General features: G+C 43.0%; 1 protein-coding gene across 2 annotated transcripts in view; it reads left to right on the top strand.

The window, feature by feature from the left end:
- Positions 1–25,000, top strand: part of abcc3 (ATP-binding cassette, sub-family C (CFTR/MRP), member 3) — a 119,298-nt gene that overhangs the window by 60,842 nt on the left and 33,456 nt on the right. For both annotated transcript variants that reach the window (XM_063221802.1, XM_063221801.1), the window contains exons 8-18: positions 3,430–3,598; positions 4,227–4,351; positions 7,645–7,822; positions 11,375–11,536; positions 12,347–12,439; positions 12,640–12,843; positions 14,584–14,730; positions 15,208–15,295; positions 16,249–16,315; positions 21,528–21,654; positions 24,540–24,716. In XM_063221802.1, the coding sequence (XP_063077872.1) occupies positions 3,430–3,598; positions 4,227–4,351; positions 7,645–7,822; positions 11,375–11,536; positions 12,347–12,439; positions 12,640–12,843; positions 14,584–14,730; positions 15,208–15,295; positions 16,249–16,315; positions 21,528–21,654; positions 24,540–24,716 (1,537 nt within the window). The remainder of the gene's footprint in view (positions 1–3,429; positions 3,599–4,226; positions 4,352–7,644; positions 7,823–11,374; positions 11,537–12,346; positions 12,440–12,639; positions 12,844–14,583; positions 14,731–15,207; positions 15,296–16,248; positions 16,316–21,527; positions 21,655–24,539; positions 24,717–25,000) is intronic.

Here is a 25,000-nt window from a genome sequence, read left to right on the forward strand (position 1 = left end):
GTGACCCCACGGTCTGTCATAAAAACAGACACACACACACACACACATGAACCACTCCACAGGACAGTGTTGTACTCCACAAAGGCAACGTACTAACCTGCCCTGGGCCCGGCCAGACTTCCTTTGGTGTGCCACAAATGTCTGCGGTTCAGTGATGGTTCATTTGCTCTTAAGTAATGGGGAAATTGTGTAGCTTGTGCTTGGTTTATTTTGTTTTATGTTAGTTATTCAGTTTATTCAGCTGTGCTATACTTTTCCTGGCAACCTGCCGCGGCCCCCGTAGCACCTCCTTGCCCCCCCTCCCTTGCCCCCACTGTGAAAATCACAGGTCTAATTGGTTGTATGGTCCACCAGTCGTGGTCTAATTGGTTGTATTAACCAGTCGGCATACCGCGGAATAAGGCCCACCCTTTGCAAACTCCAAATTTACCATAATTTGTCCAGATTAAGGGTCACAAAGCTTTGTAGTCATGATAAAGTGTAGTAACTATGCGGGCTTTGTGAACATAGAAAATGGTTGTTCCTTTCATTTAGATTTTTCTCTCTCTGGCTTTGCTTATTTTTTTGTGAAAGGATGAAAGAATGTGTGAATGACAAAATAAATAAGATCTCTCTGGACAAAACCAAAGACAACGCTTCTAATGCGTAGTAGTTGGATGCCAATTTCAGAGAACCAGAGATATGCATCAAAATGTCATTAATTAGTGTTTGAAGAAATGACTTCCCTGGAGCATGGCTAGATTTTCAAATTTAATTGAAAGGGCAAAAAGTGTGTGTGTGTGTGCGCATATCTGTGTATGTGTGTGTGTGTCTCTGTAAGAGTGTTTGTGAGAGTTTGTGTGTGTGTGTGCCTGCGTGCGTGTGTTGGGTATGTGGAGTTTGTTAGGGTGAATATGAGAGTCAGGTTAGAGTGAAACACCCCACATGCAAACCCCCACATACACACACACACACACACACACACACACACACACACACACACACACACACACACACACACACACACACACACACACACACACACACACACACACACACACACACACAGACACACACACACACACACACACACACACACACACACACACACAGTCAGGTTAGAGTGAAACGCCCAGTAGAGCCAGCACAGTTTCCTGCTGATACCTAAAATGGAACCCACTGAATAAACATTGAACACCCACTTTCACCCCCCCCCCGTCTCTCAGATTCTCTCTCTCTCTCCCTCTCCCCCCTCTCACCCTCTCTTATCCACTCATTCTCAGTCCCCTGCCCTTTCACTCTCTTTTTCTCTTATATCTTTTCTTTCTTTCCCCATGTCCTATTTCTCTCTCTCACTGCCTTGTTCCCTCACACTCTCTTACATTCTCTCCCTTACAATCTTTCTTTCTTTCTTTCTTTCTTTCTTTCTTTCTTTCTTTCTTTCTTTCTTTCTTTCTTTCTTTCTTTCTTTCTCTCAATTCAATCCAAGCGAGCATTGTTGGCTCAGGAAATGTTTGCTTGCATTGGTAAGTGCATAATGTGCAAACTGTATACTGTAGTGAACATAATATAGGGCCTACACAACGTATATTCTCTCTCTCTCTCTCTCTCTCTCTCTCTCTCTCTCTCTCTCTCTCTCTCTCTCTCTCTCTCTCTCTCTCTCTCTCTCTCTCTCTCTCTCTCTCATTTTCTCTCTGTCTTTCTTTCTCTCTCTGCATTGGGTGTGTTCCGTGAACTTCGGCCCACCTCGTTGTTTTAGCTTCTCTGGCTCCTTTCTTTGTGTGTGCGTGTGCGTGTGCGTGTGCGTGTGCGTGTGCGTGTGCGTGTGTGTATGTGTACCCTTGTAGGTGGGCTTCCTTTCCTACTGTCAACAATGAAGGTAACCTGACACCAGAGAGAGAGAGAGAGAGAGAGAGAGAGAGAGAGAGAGAGAGAGAGAGAGAGAGAGAGAGAGAGAGAGAGAGAGAGAGAGAGAGAGGGAGAGAGAGAGAGAGAGAGAGAGAGAGAGAGAGAGAGAGAGAGAGAGAGAGAGAGAGAGAGAGAGAGAGAGAGATGGGTGGAGGCAGAGAATGGAGAAAGCTCTGAATGTGTTAACCTCGTATCTCCCAAAACAAATGCTTTCTTAACATAAACCATGTCAAAATGATATCCTTCATAGCAGACTCAGCTATTGTTTCAAGGTGTTTTTGTTTTGCTTTAAGAGGGTTTGGCCAAATAATTGTTTTTTAATGGGATTAATAGGGTCATAGGTTGAAATGGGTAACATGTGGGCGGGGCGGTGAATAAGCAGCCGTGCCCTCCTGCTGTGTAATCTGTGGGGATTCAGAAGCTCCTATCCAGAGCCTCCAGATGACCTGCTTTACCTGTCCAACTGAACTGGGGTGCGTTTATCGAAAGCATAGTTGTTAGCCAGCTAGCACCTTCAGTAGTTGCCAATGGGAAATTGCATTGCAAACAACAAAGTAGCTAATATAGTTAGCAACTATGGTCGTGAAATGCACCCCTGAATAGGTAGCCTAAGTCTCCGCCCCTTCCGGGCAGCTCATGGGGCCAGAGAAGTCAAACAAATTGACTGGGGTCTAATAGACTGATAAAACCTTTTTTGTTTGTTTCCTGCTTCCGTGCAAAAATGTGTAATTGTTTGGACTACACAATAGAAGTCGCCTATCTGACGTGCAGCCACTGAAGTTGTGGTGCAGCAGTAGGGCTGGCTGCGCGCCTTCAGGCTCAATTCATGTCAAATAGGCCTACATGAATGTCTTGCCTAGTCTTGCACAAAAACTAAAATAATGTTTCTTGCCTGCTGAAAATGAATAGTCTTACAACGTCAATTCAAATCTTTGAAATTTTACTGCAATCATATGTGAAATCCAGAGCACATGCCAAACAGAATCAGGATTCAGCTGCACTCGTCCCATTCACTTCCATTCAAAATTTTTTTGCGAGTAAAGCCCTGTGGTCCGCAAGTAGAAGGGCGTGAGTTAGGCACCTTATTTGGATAGGTAAACCAGGTCATTTGGAATATGTGGCACTGGAGTTTGCCTTCTGAATCCAGCTTGAATCCAGCTTGAAGTCACTGCTCACAGATTCATAACTGCATAGCCCTTCAGAGTAGCAACACCCCTGCAGTGTACTGTACCTACTTACTGTTAAGCAATATGGAGAACTGTTATTCAATATGGAACCAAACAATGCAGTCTTCCAGGCAAAGGCTATGTTTCCCAAATCATTGGTGCTTTGAAGTATTGATGAAAAGGTTTAATGAAATTGTTGAGGAAATATTGTTTTTGTTTTTAAACCATTCAAAACAATACAGTCAGCAGGACGAGCGGACACAGCAAGCTGTGTTTTCCAAAGCATTGGTGCATTGATGCATTGATGCAACGGTTTAATGTAAAGAGAAATGATTAATTGTTATTATTCATATTGTTTTTGATTTGTCAAACACAGTCAAAAGGACAAGGAGGCGCAGCAGGCAATGTACTCCAAAGTGCCAAAGGGGGCCTCCAACAACCACGTGGGAGGAGGAGGAGGAGGTGGAGGTGGAGGAGGAGGTGGAAATGGAGACGCTGCAACAGGGAGCCCAGAGGAGGTGGAGGTGCTGCTCTCTAAGCAGAAGGTAAGATACTGCACTACGCGGAGTAGGTACTGTAGGGCAGGAGGAAGAGGAAGATGTGAAGGAGGAGGAGGTTGAGAAAGAACATTATCACGAAGGTGTCTCTGCGGCAGCCATCCTTCCTGTGCTTGCTTCTGAAGGCCTTTGGGGCTATAAGGATGATGATAGTAATAATAATAATAATAATAATAATAATCATCATCATCATCATAATAATAATAATAATAATAATTTCCTCTGCGAAGGAGGTTATGTTTTCGTTCGCATTGGTTTGTCTGTTTGTCTGTCAGCAGGATAACTCAAAAGGTTATGAATGGATTTTGATGAAATGTTGTTGAAAATGACAAAAGGAATAAGTGATTACATTTTGATAGTGTTCGGGCTAACGATCCGGATACAGGGATTTTTTACAAGATTGCGGTAAAGGATGAATTTGGAACTCCACAGAAACCAGGCAGAAAGACTTGAACAAAATAGGGTGTAACACAGTCAAATGTTCTATCAAATAACTTTCTTGGCAGAGGTCTGCAGACTCTGCACTCTCTGAGTGCATTTCTAGTTGTTGTTGTTGTTGTTATAAATTGTTATTATTATTATTATTAATAATTATTTTTATGATTATTATTTCAAGGCATCTCCACAGCAGCCGTCGTTCCTGCGCGCGCTGCTCAAGACGCATGGGCCTTACTTCCTCATCGGCTCCGCCTACAAGCTGCTGCAGGACGTCATCACCTTCGTCAACCCTCAGCTGCTCAGGTCAGCATAGTGTGTGTGTGTGTGTGTGTGTGTGTGTGTGTGTGTGTGTGTGTGTGTGTGTGTGTGTGTGTGTGTGTGTGTGTGTGTGTGTGTGTGTGTGTGTGTGTGTGTGTGTGTGTGTGTGTGTGCGCGCGCGCCTGTCTGTCTGTCTGTCTGTCTGTCTGTCTGTCTGTCTGTCTGTCTGTCTGTCTGTCTGTCTGTCTGTCTGTCTGTCTGTCTGTCTGTCTGTCTGTTCATCTGCCATTTCTTGTCAACCCACAGCTACGCAGCTAGTTAATTTTCTCTCCGTTCATCCATCTGTTTCTATGTATGTTTGTATGCACTGTATGTGTGTACACGTCTGTCTGACATTGTATACTATATATATATACTATGTATATTTCAGGGTGTACTTACCTTTCCTCTCGTATGCAATTGGCAACAAAAGAACAGCTAAAACGAAAGACACGGTTATCAGTTTCCTCAGTTGGTGCTGCTGTATGTATAATGATGAATGGGTTGATTATTACAAAGGAAGGGAAGTATGTCTTATACAGGCAATGGCTTTCTATTATGTTCCTACTTCTGTGTTATTTCCCCAAAGAACTCATTTTAAAACAAGAGACTGAGAATGCATACATACATACATGCTTACTCTGGCGTATTGTCTATGGAATCAGTTATCAGAATCATTTTTGTATCCTTAGAAGAAATGGGCTATGATCATTTTTGCTTCTGTTAAATTAACTATCAAAGTAGGCCTAATATTTGACAGTTTTTCAAAGTCGCCCTCTGAAGTCTGCATGAGTTTGCGCAGTGCCCGTGGCATGCCTGTCTCAAAATCTGGACTGTCGGCCCTGCCGTGGCCTAACGGTAGGGCACTGGGTTACTATGCCGGCGACCCGGGTTCGATTCCGGCCCTGGTCATGTGCCGATCCCTCCCTGTCTCTCTCTACCCACTCACTTCCTGTCTCTTCTCCACTGTCCTATCAAAAATAAAGGCAAAAAAGCCCTAATAATATATATATAAAAAACTGGACTGTCATATAACTATGCTGATTAAACCTTGCCTGACTAGACGCAAGACCCTCTCTACTTCGTAGTTATGCATGGGATAAGCAGAGAGTGTCTGGCATGTAGTTCTAATTTACATGTAAGTTCCTTGTTGCGGGGTGAATGTTTTTCAACCCACATGTCGATACAAATGTGAATATGTGTCCACCAGCACATAGTCAGATTTTTCTCATGAGAAGCTCCTTTCCCACAATGCTCATTCGGCACCGTCAGCCAAAAGTTACGTGGGAAATTCGAACAGCGGGCGGTGAAAGTGGTTGGGAGAATCACATCTCACATAATCCTAGCTCATTTATGCATGTAGCTAACTCGGGACAGTAATTAACCCTTTAAACCTACATTGTGTCCGTTTAACATGTACCATCCAGACATACAAAGGGAATTAAATTGCGTACCCTATTATCCTGTACATATATTGTTAAAAAAAAATATATGAACAGCTATTAGAAATATGGACAATTCTGAGAGTAGTGTAGAGTCAAATCAATGTAATTTGTCCAAAACTGCAAATGTATGTGTTTGGTAGCAAAGTTTAATTGAAGAATTGAAGTCAATTTATTTCTTAGGTTTTGTGCTGAGGATAATTAAGTTGCTGTGAGCGAAATTGAATCCATCTTCTCTGTCTAGACACAAGCCTATTTACAATGTTTACAATGTTTAATAAGATGTATTGTAGTGTAGAGCATCTATTGCTCTATTAGGCACTCTGAGTAGTAAATGTCACAGACAGAATTGAGTCAATTCACTCATTCCGTCTAGACACAACAATCCCTATATGCTGATGATGCTTAATAGGATGTGCTGTAGTGTAGTGGATTAGTTTATAGGGCTTTGTACTGAGGACAAACAATTGTACAATACGAAATGAAGTCCAGTCATTCTGCCGAGGTGCGAGCCATGTACTGTTCACTGCATGCCCACATAAAAGGCCATTTACATGACATAGCCACATAAAAGCTCCACTCATTTACAACCGGACTCCTTATGGCCCTCTATACGCAAATCGCATCCCCGGCTGTTTTGTATTGACCATGTAATTACCACCGCCCTGGTGGCTACACAGCAATGCGTTACGGCAAAACAATTTGTTTAGGGAAGCAGGCGATGGCGTTAGGTAAACAATGGCGTTTTCTTCCGAGCTTGTGCCCCGGAGATGTTTAGTGTCTCTTTCTCTTCCTGTTTTTCTGTTTGCTCTGCTGTTGACGGGCTTGCCTTGCCTACCTCAGTCTTTGCCTTGCAAATGTGTCACCAATTTATTTACAGGGAACTGGACAAATTTGAATGATGCGCAGTGAAGATGTATGTTCTTCTCTGACGGGTGATGCATCATATGTAAATAACTTGGTGAGAGTGAAGCCTGCAGGCACATAACACAGCTTGTAAAATACTACATCTGCAGTAGTGTTTTTTCAAAATCGCAGAGGTATTAAAAGTAAAAGGGTAACTTTCATGATTCACTATTACAACCCTAACCCTAACCCTAGATGTAAGTATAAAATTGGTACATGGTGTTACGCTGGTATTACATGGTATTAAACATTGTTACACTGGTTATTACACTGTACCTAATGTGGTAGATCCACTATAATAGTGAACCATTAAAATAAAGTGCTACCAGTAAAAGTACATTCATAGTAGCGCAGGATATTACATAGCTGTGTTACACCAGTTCGCCCATTGTATCTAATGAGGTCGATTAAATGTGTTTTTACTGAAAAACACTAAAAACCTTACAAGAACCCACCAACCAGTACAGAGCTAGCTGATCGTAAGACAAGTACACGGGACTACTTGTTACTCAGATAAGTTACATGTGTTGGATGGAAATTGTGTCTTTTTTCGCTTTTACTTTCATCTCTGGAGAATGAACACTGTGTCTTCTCACCCAAAATTATTTTTTCCCCTCCCAACAGTTTGTTGATTTCCTTCATCAAGAATAAGTACGTTCCTCCATGATGGGGTTTCACACTTGATGTTCCGCTGGCCATTTTGGCAGTCAAGAAGAAAACAACACATTTTTTTCATAGTAACAGCAATAATAATGTTTATTGCGAATATTTCACAGCTATCTCAACAGTTTGCTGACTTCCTTCATTACGAATCAGGAGGGTGTCCCTCCATGTAGGGGTTTCATTCTGGCCTTCTTGATGTTCCGCTGCCGTCTTGGCAGTCAAGAAAAAAAAACATAATTATATTTATAACATTTAAATATTTTTTTCTATATTTTTTCCTCCCAACAGTTTGTTGATTTCCTTCATCAAGAATAAGGACGTTCCCCCATGGTGGGGTTTCGCGCTGGCCTTCCTGATGTTTGGCTGTGCCCTCCTGCAGACCATCATCCTGCACCAGCACTTCCAGTATTGCTTCGTCACCGGCATGCGTCTACGCACCGCCATCATCGGGGCCATCTATAGAAAGGTCTGTTGATGTGCTGTGTTGTTTGGTTTTGTGTTCCATTGTGGTGTGTGATGTGTTGTGTTGTGCTTTGCTATCATCTGGGCTATCTACAGAAAGGTCTGTCAATGTATTGTAATGTGTATGTGATGTGATGTGTTGTGTGTGTTGCGCCATAGGTAGGTATCTACAGAAAGGTCTGTTAATGTTGCATTACATTACCTTACATTTACGTAGCTGACGCCTTTATACAAAGGGACTTAGCATACTGCTGATGTATTGTAATGTGATGTGATGTGTTGTGCCACGTTGTGTTGTGTCATGGCATGTTGCGCCGTCATCGGAAGTATCTACAGAAAGGTCTGTTGATGTTACATTACATTATCTTACACGTACGTAGCTGACACTGTTATGCAAAGGGACTTACAATTGATTACAGGGTATTGGTTACAGTCCCTGGAGCAATGTGGGCTAAGGTGCCTTGTTCAAGGGCCCTTAAGCCATGGATGGAGGGGTAGGGAGAGGTAACGGTGGGATTTGAACCTGCAACCCTCTGATCTTAAGACCACCTCCTTACCCGTTAGGCCATGGCTGCCCGTGATGTGTTGCGTTGTGTTGATCGCGCTGTGCTGTCAAAGTTGTGTTAGGGATCTTACTTTCTTAACCTGGGATTGACAGCGCTGCAGTTTTCCAAACAGTTGTTTTCAGTCTGTTAACACAGCACAACAGAACTGGTGTTAGGTTGCACTGCGGCTGCAAAGTAAAATCCACTAATCACTTCTTTCTACCATGAAAACTCAAGTGGCAAAATGAGCGATATTGACACTTACTAAACAAATAAACATGAAGTAGTGCGGCGTATGATGTACGGATCTCTTTGGCGTAGGCTCCCGTCTTCTCGTAGAATTCCGTGGCAGGAGCTCATATCCTCCCATCGGAGATGGAGGCGGGCGTAGTTAATGGAGTTAATGGAATGAAAGGTTAATTGAATCTACGACTCCAATTGAATGTTTGTTGTTGTTTTGTATTGTTTGTGCATAGTTGCCATGGTTACGGCCGTTGTCACATTGCTTCTACCATTGTCACAGGCGGTAGCCATGTAATGAAGGAATGGCTTAAAAAGTGCCGGAAGTAACTTTCTATTGTCCTATTTGAATATATTTTAGCCTCGTAGTCTGTCTGCGGCTCTAATGAGTAATGAACAGTGTTTGAGTTCGCATTGATTAGGTCTAAGTGATGACTGGAGTGCCGGCAGAAGTTCTGAGTTGAAGGGAGACGAGAACATTACTCTCTTCCAGAATGACTGCGGATGTAATTATGGCCCTTTTTCAAACGGGCATGATGGGTTTTGGACATAATCAGTTGAATGACGTTATTAGAGTCATGGTGAAGGCCTGAAGCATTAGCAGACACGTCCACCACCATGCCTGGATCTTGTGGATCCTGAGCCTAATGTGAAGTTATGTACTCACTCTGTGTACATGCCTAAAATAAAACCTAACCATTAGGATTACAACTGTAAAAGGAACGACTGATTAAAGTGGGAACATATCTGTTAAAGCTGACGTTGTTTGGCTGTCATGACATTTCCCAAAACTAAATGACTCATTATATTATAATGTCAATAATGTGTCAGTAGCCCCATAATGCACTCCGTACCATCTGAGGCACGCAGCAATAGTCATTGGAAGGTTAATTACCATAGTGCTACTCTACTAAATATTAAATAACACAGGGCCTTTAGTAATGCACTACGACTTGGGCATTGCCATTCTGGTAACAACAAATTTATAACGTCATGCACTACGTAATGCACTATGTCGTTGCCATGTTTTAACTGGTTAATGTTCCTGACACGGAGCATGTCATCCTTATGATGTTGACATGACATCATTGTGTAGTCCCCTTCAAATGAAGCGTTATCAAATATTAAAAATAATGTCAATATAACAATTTCTGTATATTAATTATAAGATATGTATACTTATGTAGAGGAGTGTATATGAATAGATGTGTGTATAGGGTCATTTCACGTGAAATCAGACACTTTGGGACTCGACCGACACGGATTTCAATCATACTTGCTGTGCCTGTTTAGTAGCAAGGTAGCACCCCAGAACTGCATTTGTGTGAATCTGACACCAATATTAAGGGAGAAACAGACTAGCGAAGGTTTACATATGAGGGTAGGACACTATGCATTCAGCCTTGATTATATCAGTCAGTGTAAGTCACAAAAATATGTCCGTGGTGTTATTTGAAAGCTCTTTTCTGGCTCTACAAATTACACAACAGCATGGAACACAACAACCCTCAGAATATGAATTATCATAAATTGAAAAATTAAAAATTGAATATCAAAAAAATATTTTAAAAAAGTTCAGTTACTTGTCTAAACATAGCCTGCAATGTCATGAACAACACCTGAAATGCTGGTGTTTGGTTCTTTATTCATTTCAGAGACAATGGGACTCAAAAATATGGCATCATACAAATCACCTAGTAATAATATGGTGATACCATAGTAATATCACATGACAGCATGTCTATCGGAATATGTGAAGGATAGAGATGGTCCATGAGGATGCAGGAAGTTCAGTTTCACCTCTCCAGTGCTCGGCATACATTCCTCAACACATGCTTGCCACTAGTTGCCATCATATACAGCTACAACATACCCTTTGATGCTTGAACATTAAAAAAATCCTTTACTGAGCTTATTCTTTCAACCCTGCCTTCTCTGAATGCTTAAAATGGTCTAGCTTCCACTGTGTCCATTGACAATGGGCAGAAGCCGTGTAGTTTTTGAGTACCTGGAATAGGGACCGACGAGGGTGCAGGGCCCAACAGGAAAATGCCTATTATGCCAGATGGCCAGTCCAGCCCTGTCCCTGACACTACTCTATTACTACGTCATTACAACCTTTATGTCCCATTATCTCTGAAATGAATAAAGAACCAAACACCCCATTTTCAGGTGTTGTTTATGACCTTACAGGCTATGTTTAGACAAGAAACCAGCCATTTTAAAATATACGTTTTTTTAATTAAATTTTAAATTGTTCAATGTATCATAATTCATATTTTTTGAAGGTTGTTGTATTCCACGTTGTTTGTACTTTGTAGAGCCAGAAAAGAGCTTTCAAACAACACCTCAGACATCCTTTTGTGACTTACACTGACTGATATAATCAAGGCTGAATACATAGTGTCCTACCCTCATATGTAAACCTTTGCTAGTCTGTTTCTCCCTTGATATTGGTGTCAGATTCACACAAATGCAGTTCTGTGGTGCTACCTTGCTACTAAACAGGCACAGCAAGTATGATTGAAATCTGTGTCGGTCGGGTCCCAAAGTGTCTGATTTCACGTGAAATGGCCCTATATGTATTGCATGTGGATGTCTGCGGATGTTTATGTGTCTTTATGTGAAAATGGTGTCTATATGTACAGCAAATGAGATGTGTACTACTTGTACAAGATCTAACCTGATGGAACTGAACAGTCTGATGTGAAACAGATATCCCAATGGGACAATAAAGAGTCTAATGTAATCTTGTCATGCCTCTTTTGTAGTCCCTGGTCATCACCAACGAGGCCAAGCGTTCGTCGACGGTGGGGGAGGTGGTGAACTTGATGTCAGTAGACGCCCAGCGCTTCATGGACCTCACCACCTTCCTCAACATGCTGTGGTCCGCCCCGCTGCAGATCGTGCTGGCCCTCTTCTTCCTCTGGCAGGTAAGGACCCACCACGTGTAAAATGACAAAAATGAACCGCACACCCATGAGCTCCCTTTTAATCGATTTTATTGTGGTGTCAAGTTTCAGGCCACCACTGCCCTTCCTGACCCTTAAATTACATTTCAGTTCATGTGATCATGACAGTGAAACTTTAATAGCAATAGCAGAAGGTACCAAACCTACCCAGAGGTATGTTATGTATGGGAATGAATGACGTGGATACACCTCATCAGCAAAATGCAGGTAGTGTTAGCCCTCTTCTTCCTATGGCAGGTTAGCATGACATGGACACAGCAGTATCAGAGCATACCAAACTGCTGGTAATGTGTGGAAATATTTATTATGAGGAAAAGGGCACATTATGGGTTCTTCTCCTGCTTAACAATGTTGGTGTTCTGTACTTTTGTCTTGGAGAATCTGGGTGTGCCTTTCAGTTGCTTCCGTATAGGGCCTATCTCTTGCTAAACAATGGTCAATGTGTGTTTGTGTCAAGTAGCATCTACAGTAGGTGCATCTGTCAGTTGCTCACAATTGTAGAGTATCTGTTGCTGAACAGTTGTTTGTGTCCTGTGAAATCTGGGTGTGTCAGGCCTGGCTGTGGAGCTTAATAAAGTGCAATGTGTTTGTGTCCTGTAGAATCTAGGTGCATCTGTCAGTTGTATCTCTTGCTGAACAGTTGTTTGTGTCCTGTAGAATCTGGGTGCATCTGTCAGTTGTATCTCTTGCTGAACAGTTGTTTGTGTCCTGTAGAATCTAGGTGCATCTGTCAGTTGTATCTCTTGCTGAACAGTTGTTTGTGTCCTGTAGAATCTGGGTGCGTCGGTTCTGGCTGGAGTGGCCGTGATGATCCTGCTCATCCCCTTCAACGCAGTCATAGCTATGAAGACCAGAGCCTACCAGGTGAGAGAACTATCCTGCAACACAAAGCGTTTAGGCAATTTTTGTATCTATTACTGTCTGTAAAGTTGTATGTCATTTTGAACTTCCAGTTGCCAGAGCTGGCCTGTTGTGCCACACTTCAGTATTTCAGTATTCTCGTATACTTTTTGTCATTGGGTTTAACTTTTTAGTACTGTGTTTAAAAAAACCCAAACAAACAGGTTGAGCAGATGCAACACAAAGACGCGCGCATCAAGCTGATGAACGAGATCCTGAACGGCATCAAAGTGCTGAAGCTGTACGCCTGGGAGAAGTCCTTCCAGGACAAGGTCCTCGAGATCCGCCAGAAGGAACTCAACGTCCTGCGCAAGACTGCCTACCTCAGTGCCCTCTCCATCATGGCCTGGACCTCAGCGCCTTTCATGGTGAGAGAGAGCCAGCAAGAGAGACTGTGAAATAGTAGCACAACTTGCACACTTGAGTTTAAANAGTGTAAAAAGTCTAAGCAAAGAAACAGAACAAGACAGAACATCCTTATTATATGTTAGGCCCATCGCTGATCAGCCTGCAAAGACTTGGTAGATGTTTCAGGGCAGTTGAGTTGAACGAGTTTCAGTATGGTGGCAGTTCTTCTTCTCTCTTTAATATGGACGTCAAAAAAGATCGCCAACCTGCATACTGTAGGCTACATCCTTCTTTTCCTTTCATGTGTTATCCTTTGCGAGGTATGAAGGTGTACAGAGAGACTGTGGACCAGTAGCATTACTTTCACATTTCAGTTCAAAAAGCCTTAGCAAAGAACAACCTGAAATGACTCGGCGGATGTTTCAGGGCAGTTGAGTTGAGCGAGTTTGAATACTGTTATTTTCTCTATATGAACGTCAAGAAAGGTTGCCAACTTGCATGAGTCCTTGTTCGTCTCTCACGTGTTGTGCTTTGAAAGGTATAAAGGAGTACAGTATGTGGGTCAAACATTCAACAAAAGGCGAACAGCAAGGGAGAGGTAGCTCAGTGAGAGAGAGAGAGAGAGAGAGAGAGAGAGAGAGAGGGGAGAGAGAGAGGGAGGTAGGTCAGGGTCGACAGCCGTGGAGGAGATGCAGGCAGAGGAATAAGTAGGAGACGAGGAGAGAGGACACGCGAGGAACCCTCTGAAAAGAAAACCTTGAGTCTCCTCAGCTGAAGGCCCTTTCAGGTCTTAAAGCGTCTTGCTGCCTGGGTTCAGAGTAGGACAGTGTAGCTCAACGAAAACGATCACGCTTGGATGGCTCTGTAGGATCAGATGAGGTGAAGATAAAAGTGAATTTTTTAGAAAAATGAAGGGAGATGTGTTTGACAAAACACTGGCTGCTCCTCGTGGAGCTTGTAGCTTTGCGAGTCAAGTTTTGAGCACTGGTGATGTGAAGCCACAATGAGGCATTCCAGAATCAAGAGCATAGGAGGGTCCTTGACCAGCACAACTGCACACAGGCTGTCAAACTCAAAATAACTTTGGGACAAGAAAGTTGCGGGCCAAACTCAATGTTTACGAAGTGAAAAATGGGCTAAAATTGTACAGGCACGCACTTATAAGAGGCAAATTTCACAAGCACTCATTCCCATCATATATTTTCCTGTGCATATGAGGGTGAAATATTACACAGTCCTGTGCCCACTCATGTGCCTCTGTGTTCAAGAATGACTTCACGGGCCAGATGTATTTGGCCCTTGGGCCTGAGTTTGACATCTCTGAGCGAAATTGTTCATATGGGAGTAAATACCTGACCCAAAACGTCAGCGTAAGCCATTGGGATTTGGTGGGTAGGATCAAGAGAGGTAAAGGCTAGGAAATGAAGGAAAAAAAGTCTGACAAAACACTTTGCGCTTTAGAGATGGCCTCGAGTTCTTTCCACTTTTAAAAGCACAACATCATCTGTCAGCCATCCATTGTAGTTCGGTGGGTAGATTGAGATGAGAACAAAAAGGGTATAAAAATAGGTCTCAAGACCGGTACGGTAAAGGACAACACAATGACTCTTAACATTTTTTTCAAATGTATTATGTGAGTCAATCTCAGCCTTACCCGAAGCAGAAAAGCAGGCGAAGTTAGAATGTCAGTTAAAAAGCAGACTGCATGAACCTCCCTCACTTGACATGTCTCTTTTTGGGGGGGAATTATGTGATTTCAGGTTGCCTTGACAACGTTCGCAGTGTATGTAACGGTGGACGAGAACAATATTTTGGACGCCCAGAAGGCCTTCGTCTCTTTGGCCCTCTTCAATATCCTGAGGTTCCCCCTCAACATGCTTCCCCAGGTCATCAGCGGAATTGTGCAAGTAAGATGCATTTTTATTTTATTTCTCTCTCTCAAGCTACTAAGCTACTGAGTTTAGTCTAGAGTGCAGGTGATTCAGTGAGTAAGTTTATAAGTGCAGAAAGTTTGTGCTTAAAAAAAATTATGTCGAAAAGTGGGAGGAATAACTGTTTATACACAGTGCTGCAGTTTCTTCGCTCAGTCATCTTCATCAATCATCCAATGTGTCTCACTTGTTTTGGTCTTCCTCTCTCTGTCTTTTCTCTTTCTCACTCGCTCACTTACTTGCTGTCTCTTTCTTTCTTTCTTTCTTTCTTTCTTTCTTTCTTTCTTTCTTTCTTTCTTTCTTTCTTTCTTTCTTTCTTTCTTTCTTTCTTTCTTTCTTTCTTTCTTTCTTTCTTTCTTTCTTTCTTTCTCATCTCTCATGACTTTTCTCTGTCTCTGTCTCTGTCTCTCTCTCTCTCTCTCTCTCTCTCTCTCTCTCTCTCTCTCTCTCTAGGCGAGTGTAAGTCTGAAGCGTATCCAGTCCTTCCTGAGTCACGATGAGCTGGATCCAGACGCCGTGGACAGGAAACACACCAGCTCTGGTATGCACCCCTCACACACACACACACACACACACACACACACACACACACACACACACACACACACACACACACACACACACACACACACACACACACACACACACACACACACACACACACACACATATACACAGACATGCTTATACATACACCTGTGCAAGCCAACACACGCTTATCCATGCATGAACAGACATACATGGCCACTGACATCTTTGGTTGGGCCCAGGAAAATGTAATTTGAACAGGCCCTCCTCTCAATGCATAACATGTAGAGATGCCAATTCTGGGGCCCCTCTCTCTCTGGGCCCTTGACAATTGACCCGGTTGTCCTACTCTGCGCAACACACACACACACACACACACACACAGGCTGCCCCTCCAGACCCTTTTGTTCTTCTATTCTGGTGGAATGTAAAGCACATGATCATATAACCTGAAAACCTGAAAACCTTACCTGGCAGGTTACTCTTAACCCCTACTTGTATTCTTCATTCTCCTCCTTTCTTTCTCTTCCTTTCTTTCCCTTCCTATATTGAGAGGGTTTCTTTCTGTAGAGTCATTGTAAGCTCTTCTCACACTGCTGGGGAATGGGGAGGGGTTGCATTAGACAACAAGTGGGTTTTTGCCGTGTCATTCTTAAGTGGCTTGAGTAAGGCACAAGTGTGGGAGTTTTTTTTCTGAATCATACCAATTCAGTATTTTTTAGCAAGTCATGGTTAACTGTGAGTGTGTATCATAGTTCAAGTGTGTGTGTGTGTGTGTGTGTGTGTGTGTGTGTGTGTGTGTGTGTGTGTGTGTGTGTGTGTGTGTGTGTGTGTGTGTGTGTGTGTGTGTGTGTGTGTGTGTGTGTGTGTGTGTGTGTGTGTGTGTGTGTATGTGTACAGTATATGTGTGTATGTGTATGTTGTCTGACATGTTTGACGCCCCCTACATGTGTGTCTGCTTTGCAGAGCATGCAGTGACAGTCCTGAACGGGACCTTCTCATGGGCCAAGCAGGACACGCCAGCCTTGCACAAGTAAGAACACACACACACACACAGTTTAGTACTTTTATTTGGATCTCACCAAGAAAACAGCATTACAAATCCAAATAGTGATGGAAGCAAATTTCATAGCAATCCATAGGGACTGATCAGAATCATAGGGTCCAATGTAATACATTACAGGTCAGAATAGCCTGGTTAATTTAAGTTGTTTAGGGGTAGACATGGCACCTCCTTCGCCATATTGCTAAACTACCGATTGTTGCAGAAATTGAGCAGTATTTAGCAGTCTTTTTTGAATTGTCCTTATTGAGTCCACAGAGCTGCAGTCCACGCAATGCACACACACACACACACACACACACACGCCACACACACACACACACACACACACACACACACACACACACACACACACACACACACACACACACACACAGATACAGACACATTTTGCAACATTGTGCTATCAGATGTTGTTTTGAACACTTCCCTTGTGCTATGAGGCCACCCAGATGTATGGGAGTTTGATAATTCAGCGCAGAGCTTGTCACAACCACCCAATCATAATGCCAGGAGCCTTTTTTTGTTGTTGCCTGGTAACATTGCTCAAAATTTGCATCATGTGTCTTTTTACTCTTGCTACAAACACTTTATTATTTATAGGGATTTGTTGGACCCTACAAATCTAATTGTTTTGTTAACACTTTATAATAATGGACGCATAAAAGGCATTATAAAGACTTAGTAAATAATTAACCAATAATGAACAAAATGTTAACTAACAATTGTATTGTTTGCTTTTTATTAATGCTTAGTTAATGCTTTGTTATGAATGCTTATTGATGCTTTTTTAAAATTAGTGTTTATCTACAAATATGTTCAAGATTTTATTCCTGTTTTGTTCATCATTAGTTTAATATTTACTAACATTTTATATGCTTTTTATGCATCCCTTATTATAAAGCATTTTTACAGTACTGTATGGGTGGTCGTGGCATCTAGGAAAAGCTAGTCATTTCAAAAGAACAGCAGAAAAGAAAGTCGACTAGAATTCTTTTTTTCATCAGTGTGTTATTCAAAGTTTTTAATGTACTTGCTGACTGACACTCTTATGTACTGTCTCGCTACATTTTATGCACACAGTGCAATAAGTGAGTAAGGAATGAGTAGCAGGTGATGTGAAGAAAGGAGATGAGGTAGTGAAAGTGTAGTATGAAGAAATGAGGTGTTAGTGAAAGTGTATTGTGGAGAAAGGAGTTGCGGTGGTGAAACTGTGCTCTCTTATCTGTAGTAGCCCTGTTCCTGGTGTTGCCTGGCACAGACGCCCACTCCCCTATGCACGCATGCACATGCTCACACACACATGCTCACACGCACACACACACACACACACACGCACACACGCACACACGCACACACGCACACACACACACACACACACACACGCACACACGCACACACGCACACACGCACACACACACACATTACTAAGACAGACACACATACTCTTGTTTCTGCTTTGCATAAACAGTATTTAGCAGGACAATGGAGATGTGTTAGGAATGTTTTACATGTTGTAGTACACACACACACACACACACACACACACACACACACACACACACACACACACACACACACACACACACACACACACACACACACACACACACACACACACACACACACACACACACACACACACACACACACACACACACACACACACACACACACACAAACTATGATACACACTCACAGTTAACCATGACTTGCTAAAAAATACGGAATTGGTATGATTCAGACAAAAACTCCCACACTTGTGCCTTACTCAAGCTACTTAAGAATGACTCGGCAAAAGCCCACTCGTTGTCTAATGCAACCCCTCCCCATTCCCCTCCCATTGACTGCCATTCATATTAACCCTAACAATAGCTAAAGAATGCTAAACTGGGCCCAAACCAAAACAATCCCTAACCTTCACCTGTCAGTGAGGAAATGTTTTAACACTTTTACCAGTAACAACAAAACTACCCCAGCGAAAGGGGTCAAAACATGTGGGGTCCAGGATTTGGGCCCCACCTTGTTGGTTTGCTCCAATAGCAGTGGAGGTGGACTTAAGATCATGGGGTTGTATGTTCGAATCCCACCTTTACCTCTCCCTACACCTCCATCCATGGCTGAAGTGCCCTTGAGCACGGCACCTAGCCCCAAATTGCTTCATGAACTGTAACCAATACCCTGTAAATAATTGTCGCTTAACTGTAACTGTCATTAACTGTCACTTTAAATAAAAGTCGCTTTGGATGAGAAGTGTCAGCCAAATGTAATGCAATGTTATGTAATGTAGGGAATCGAGTAACCGCAGGAATACAATGGCCGCGACCTGGGCGAGGTAATTGACTTTGTATTGAGTCGCACGACGCGAGCGACAGTTTGTAGTTGAACTCCTGGGAATATTATGCAAATTAGCTATGACGCGGTTCGGCGACAGCCACCACAGCCAATGAGATTGTTGGAATGCTTGCGTTCTGCTTTTAACGCTCGTAATGCTCTTGCTGCATAGAAGCGATTCTGTGTCGCTTGAGTCTCGTCGCGGCCGCTCTATTCGCCCGGTTAGAAGTAATCTAATTGTTGACGACAAGACTGTCTTCAACATTCAGAGATTTCTAGTGTCGGCTCATGTATTTATTTACTGGTATATGTATATTGTGTTTGGACCTAACTTATACTTATCTCCTAAGAAACCTGCTGTGGATATTATTCCTGTCTGTGTCCTCTTTATGGGTTTATCATAAACACACATACACAAGTACATACACGCATAACACACACACACACACACACACACACACACACACACACACACACACACACACACACGCATAACACACACACACACACACACACACACACACACACACACACACACACACACACACACACACACACACACACACACACACACACACACACACACACACACACACACACACACACACACACACGTTGGGCCCTGATTCAAGCCCTGACAAATGTCCTTAAACATTCAGAGTTTTCTGAGGTTTGCTATTTTTTTTAACAATGACACTGATAAGCAAAACCTGAGCGAAAAATGAGTTCATTGCATATCTCCAAAGCATAAGACATATAGATAGTCATGTTTGTTTGTGGACCCCTGTCCTGGCTTATCAGGCGTAGTATAAACACACACACACACACACACACACACACACACACACACACACACACACACACACACACACACACACACACACACACACACACACACACACACACACACACACACACACACACCAAACCTGCTTATCATTTGCCTTTGATGATTTCTCTTCCCGTGTCTGCGGTGCCTGTTGCTTCGACCTGGTGTCTGTCTGGTGTCTGTTTACATTTTTGTTTATTTATTTTCTGCTCTCTGTCTGGTGCCTGTTTATTTATTTATTTTCTGGTGTCTGTTTGCATGTTTACTTATTTTCATCTGGTCCTAATGTGAAAATGGATTATGGATGTTAATGTGTGTCTGCGGGTCTCAGCATCACTGGCCTGGCTCTCTAATGGCTTGTGTTGTTGTTGTTGTTGTTGTTGTTGTTGTTGTTGTTGTTGTTGTTGTTGTTGTTCTTGTTGTTGTTCTTGTTCTTGTTCTTGTTCTTGTTCTTCTTCTTCTTCTTCTTCTTCTTCTTCTTCTTCTTCTTCTTCTTCTTCCTCGTCTTCTTCTTCCTCGTCTTCTTCTTCTTCTTCCTCTTCTTCTTCTTCTTCCTCTTCTTCTTCTTCTTCTTCTTCTTCTTCTTCTTCTTCTTCTTCTTCTTCTTCTTCTTCTTCTTCTTCTTCTTCTTCTTCTTCTTCTTCTTCTTCTTCTTCTTCTTCTTCTTCTTCTTCCTCTTCTTCTTCTTCTTCTTCTTCTTCTTCTTCTTCTTCCTCTTCTTCTTCTTCCTCTTCTTCTTCTTCCTCTTCTTCTTCTTCTTCTTCCTCTTCCTTTTCCTCTTCCTCTTCCTCGTCTTCTTCTTCTTCTTCTTCTTCTTCTCCTTCTCCTTCTTCTTCTTCGTTGTCTTCTTCTTCTTCTTCTTCTTCCTCTTCTTCTTCTTCTTGTTCTTCTTCTTCTTCTTCTTCTTCTTCTTCTTCCTCTTCTTCTTCCTCTTCTTCTTCCTCTTCTCCTTCTTCCTCTTCTCCTTCTTCCTCTTCCTCTTCCTCTATGCTGTCAATGGCAACATACTGAAACTCTGGTGTTGGAGCTTACGCTGGCGGCCCTTTGAAGTAGCCAAATGTTTTCATGAGGTCGCATCGAAGTCCATCTCTCCACTTTTCATGAGTACCTTTGCTAGTAGATGCATTACTACTCTAAATATTCAAGGTCGCTAAAAAGTCCCTCAAGAGGACGTTCTTTTTCTGTATCTTCCTCACAAAAGAGCAAAAACATAATCCATGGTTATTCTCTGATTCATTGTCTCATTGGATGAAATAGTTCCTCTCACTGCTGCGACCTAGTTCGCTGAAGAGGAAGAAAATACACGCTGCTCTCTACTTTTCACAAGTAGCCTATGCTTGTTAGCACTAGATGGCAATGGCTTTAAATGTACAAGGTCTATATTCAAAGTCCCTCTCCCGTTAATATTGTCTGCATCAAGAGGACTTTCTGTCTCTGTCTCTCGCTCACAAAAGAGCAAATTCGCTGACTCATTCTTTCAGTGGAAATTGTTCAATGCACGTTGTGCCTTATATTAGAAAATGTCTTAACCCTCTGAGGTCCAAGTGCCCTTCAGAGGGCAATGTGTCTCCAAAAACAAATCTGTAACTCTGTGAGTTTTTGTCATTGAAACATATAAGTCACACCATTAGAAACCTCAGACCTTCCAGGTCCCAAATATATATATATGAAATGAAAATACTTGAAAATGTAAAATGTAAAAGCCTCTGAAAAGCCTTAGCCTTAAATACAGTACATTTTAATTATGTGCTTGTGAACCTTCCATGGAGATGTTTGTGAGCTCGCTACTAGTAAACTGCCCTCCCACGTCCTACTTGCAGTTAGAATGAATTAATGAATGTCTTTATTGTCATTGTACAGGTACAACGAAATTGGTAAAGTGCAGATGCTCCTGATGCTTAAAAACAATGAAAAATTCTCTCTCTCTCTCTCTCTCTCTCTCTCTCTCTCTCTCTCTCTCTCTCTCTCTCTCTCTCTCTCTCTCTCTCCCTGTCTCTCTCCCTCTATCTCTATCCATAGTATCAATGTGATGGTGCCGCAGGGTTCTCTCTTGGCCGTGGTGGGTCATGTGGGCTGTGGCAAGTCCTCTCTGGTGTCCGCCCTACTGGGAGAGATGGAGAAACTGGAGGGACAGATCTCAGTCAAGGTGGGTACTATTAATCAATCAATCAATCAAGTCAAGTTAAGTCAAGCCAATTTTATTTATACAGCACTTTAAAATACAACAGAGGTAGCTGTCCAAAGTGCTGGACAAGTAAGAGGACTTGAAAGAATATTTCCACCTTAGAACACACAGACAAACATACTTGAGGACACTGTACAAATACAAAGACCACTTGACGATGAAAGAGAAATAGCCACAATCAGTAAGATCTGAAAACTGAGCATTATGTAAAAAAGTGCCTGGACATAGTGGTGAATCTAGGGTAATAAATAACTAGGGGATAGGTTAGCTAGGGCAGAGCATAAAAGGACAGTTTAATACAGACACATATTAAAAAGCTAAGGGGCTGATCAACGTTTAGAAAGAAGAAATAAAGCAGAAAAATAGAATAGAAATAAATAAATAACTAGGTACAGTTCAATTAATCAATCAAGAAACTGCAGAGACAGGAGAGGGTAAAGTAAATCTGCACGTATCTGGAAAGGTGAGGGATGGAGCGGGCGATCATCAGTAGAAGTTTGGTAAAGGTGGGCTATAAAGGGGTTGTAGTTTCAGTGAAAGGGAGTTCTAGGGGGTTGTGGACCTGGGTCATGGCCCCAGCCTGACTGAATGCTATGGATAAGTATAGTTTTACACTGTTCTGTGCTTTGCCAAAACAAGCTTGTGGATTAGTGAGGCTGGACTGGCAAAGTGCCCAGACACACAGGAGATCAACAGGTCTCTTTAAAATGCCTCTGGATCTCTGGGCACTCTCCTCTCTCTGTGAATGAAAGGCCTTTGCTTATACAGAAGGACATGGAACACTTTGTCCATTCAATAGACCTGTCAATAGATGTGCTTGGAGACACTTTGTAGGGCCAGTCTGGCAAGAATCTGTCAATACCCTTCCTGCATGTTGCACGCACACACACGGGCAGACAAACACTATAGATGTTTATTGTTGTTGTTTATCAACACGGTGTTGTGAGGGAGTTAATTTTTTCAGAGGTTGAGTTGTGCGCAGCTACTTTCGCGCAGTCAGGAGAAAATAAAAAAATGTAGAACCCATGTATATCTGCCAAAATATATGAACAGAAATCCAATTGGACCTGCCTTCAACCAAACACGGATTGATTGCTGATTGAATCCTGATTGAAGCCTTTGTTGAGTTGTTCAACGCTTTGTGAAAACTCCAGTGAGCCATCACAATGCCATGGCACCACAGCAACATCACAAAAGCCAGTCTACCTTTCTCCCTTTTCCTGCTTTCTACGTACCTTTCCCACCTCCTTCCTGCTCTCTCACTGTCTTTGCCGTCCTCCTCCGCTCGGTCCTCCGCTTTCCCTTTACATCCCACTCTTTCTTTTCTTGTTCCTCTCTATTACTCTCTCACATCACCCCCCTTTCATTCTTTCTCAATCCCTCTCGTCCTTTCTTTCCTTTGAGACCTCTGGCCCTTGCATTATAGAGGTTAAAAGCCCTCTATCATGGTAGTGGCCTTGACTCTCTCTCTCTCTCTCTCTCTCTCTTTCTTTCTCTCTCTCTCTCTCTCTCTCTCTCTCTCTCTCTCTCTCTCTCTCTCTCTCTCTCTCTCTCTCTCTCTCTCTCTCTCTCTCTCTCTCTCTCTCACCCTCGTTGCAGAGGTTAAAAGCCCTCTATGGCAGTAGGGCCCTTGGCTCGCCCCTTCTTTCTCTTTCTCTCTCTCTGTTAATAGCGGCATTTGCTGGTTGGATTAAAGGCACACTAGGAAACGGGTTCAGCAGCCCTTTGACCAAACACTCAGCTCAGGGGAATACGCCACTTCAATGGAGCTGCTGCCACTGCTTCTGAGGGAGAGAGCGAGGGAGGGAGGGAGGGAGAGGGAGAGAGAGAGAGAGGGAGAGAGAGAGAGATAGGGACAGGGAGAGGGAGAGAGAGGGAGAGGGAGGGAGAGGGAGAGAGAGAGAGTTTTTTGCCCCCTGAGCATAGGGTTGGCCTGGTCAGGTGTTACGTGGAACTCTGAATACAAGACACACTTTTGGAATAGAATAGAATGGAACACAATACGCCGTAAATGGTGCAGTGTCACACAGACTAGGACCACAATGAGTGCAGGAGTGTAGAAACAAAAAATATACTGTGTAGACCACAGCTGCAGTTTTGTGTGGCTAATCTGAGAGAGAGCAATTTTGGCAAGAAACTGAGGTCTTAGTGTGCTTCAGTGCAGTGGAAGCATGTGGAGGAGTGGGAGGTGGTGTGTCCCTTTCACCCTTTTTAGAAGTTCATGAGACACTGAAGCAGTTTTGAAACATTATTTCAAGGTTGTAAAAAATTACAAGACTGTCGTTGCCTTTTCTGCATTGCCGATGAATAGCACTGATCGAAGGGGACATATTATAAGTAGCTTTAGCCCTGTTGGCATGCTCCTGCTACGGAGGTTACCTAGCCTGGCTGCCCTGGCTATGTGCCTGCCCAGGGCATGGGATGTCAAACTCCAGCCCAAGGGCCAAATCTGGCCCAGTGCGTGTTATTATTTGGCCTAGGAGATCAAGTCAAATGGGTATCACAGTTGGCCCATATACACCTAATAATAAAGTAGAGAAATAAGATTATTTTGTCTCAAGAATTATGAGTGAGTCCAGAGGAGTGTAAAAACACAAACAAGGCATGCGTACAGTATGAGCCCCAGCAGACCTGGATACAGAGTACTACAGTGCATGACAATTCTATTCTCTCTCTCGTACACACACACACACACACACACACACACACACACACACACACACACACACACACACACACACACACACACACACACACACACACACACACACACACACACACACACACACACACACACACACACACACACACACATAGACGTTCACACCTCTCTGGTGTCTTCGTAGGGCTCGGTGGCGTACGTTCCTCAGCAGGCGTGGATCCAGAACGCCACGCTGCGTGACAACATCCTGTTCGGACGGCCGTACGTGGAGCAGAAGTACCGCTGCGTCCTGGAGGCCTGCGCCCTCGTCACCGACCTGGAGGTGCTGCCCGGCGGGGACCAGACAGAGATCGGGGAGAAGGTACGCAAGTGTAGTAGGTTTGACGAAATGTATCAGGATTAACATTGCACTTGTATTGTATGTGTGTGTGTGTATGTACCCCAGTGGCGATTTTGGGGGGTGTGATGTTGGTAAGCACAAATTCTGTAACCAAGCCAAACTAGTGGGGTCTCCCCCAGATGAGATTTTAAAAATAAAAACACTCTTAAATTGTGACTTTTGACCTCTTCAGACAGCTCCCTAGGCTACTAAGTCATTCTACCACGTTGCATTTCGTATTCATCACTCCACGACTTGAAAATACA

The sequence above is a fragment of the Engraulis encrasicolus genome, chromosome 17, assembly GCF_034702125.1.
Source record: "Engraulis encrasicolus isolate BLACKSEA-1 chromosome 17, IST_EnEncr_1.0, whole genome shotgun sequence".
Taxonomy (NCBI): domain Eukaryota; kingdom Metazoa; phylum Chordata; class Actinopteri; order Clupeiformes; family Engraulidae; genus Engraulis; species Engraulis encrasicolus.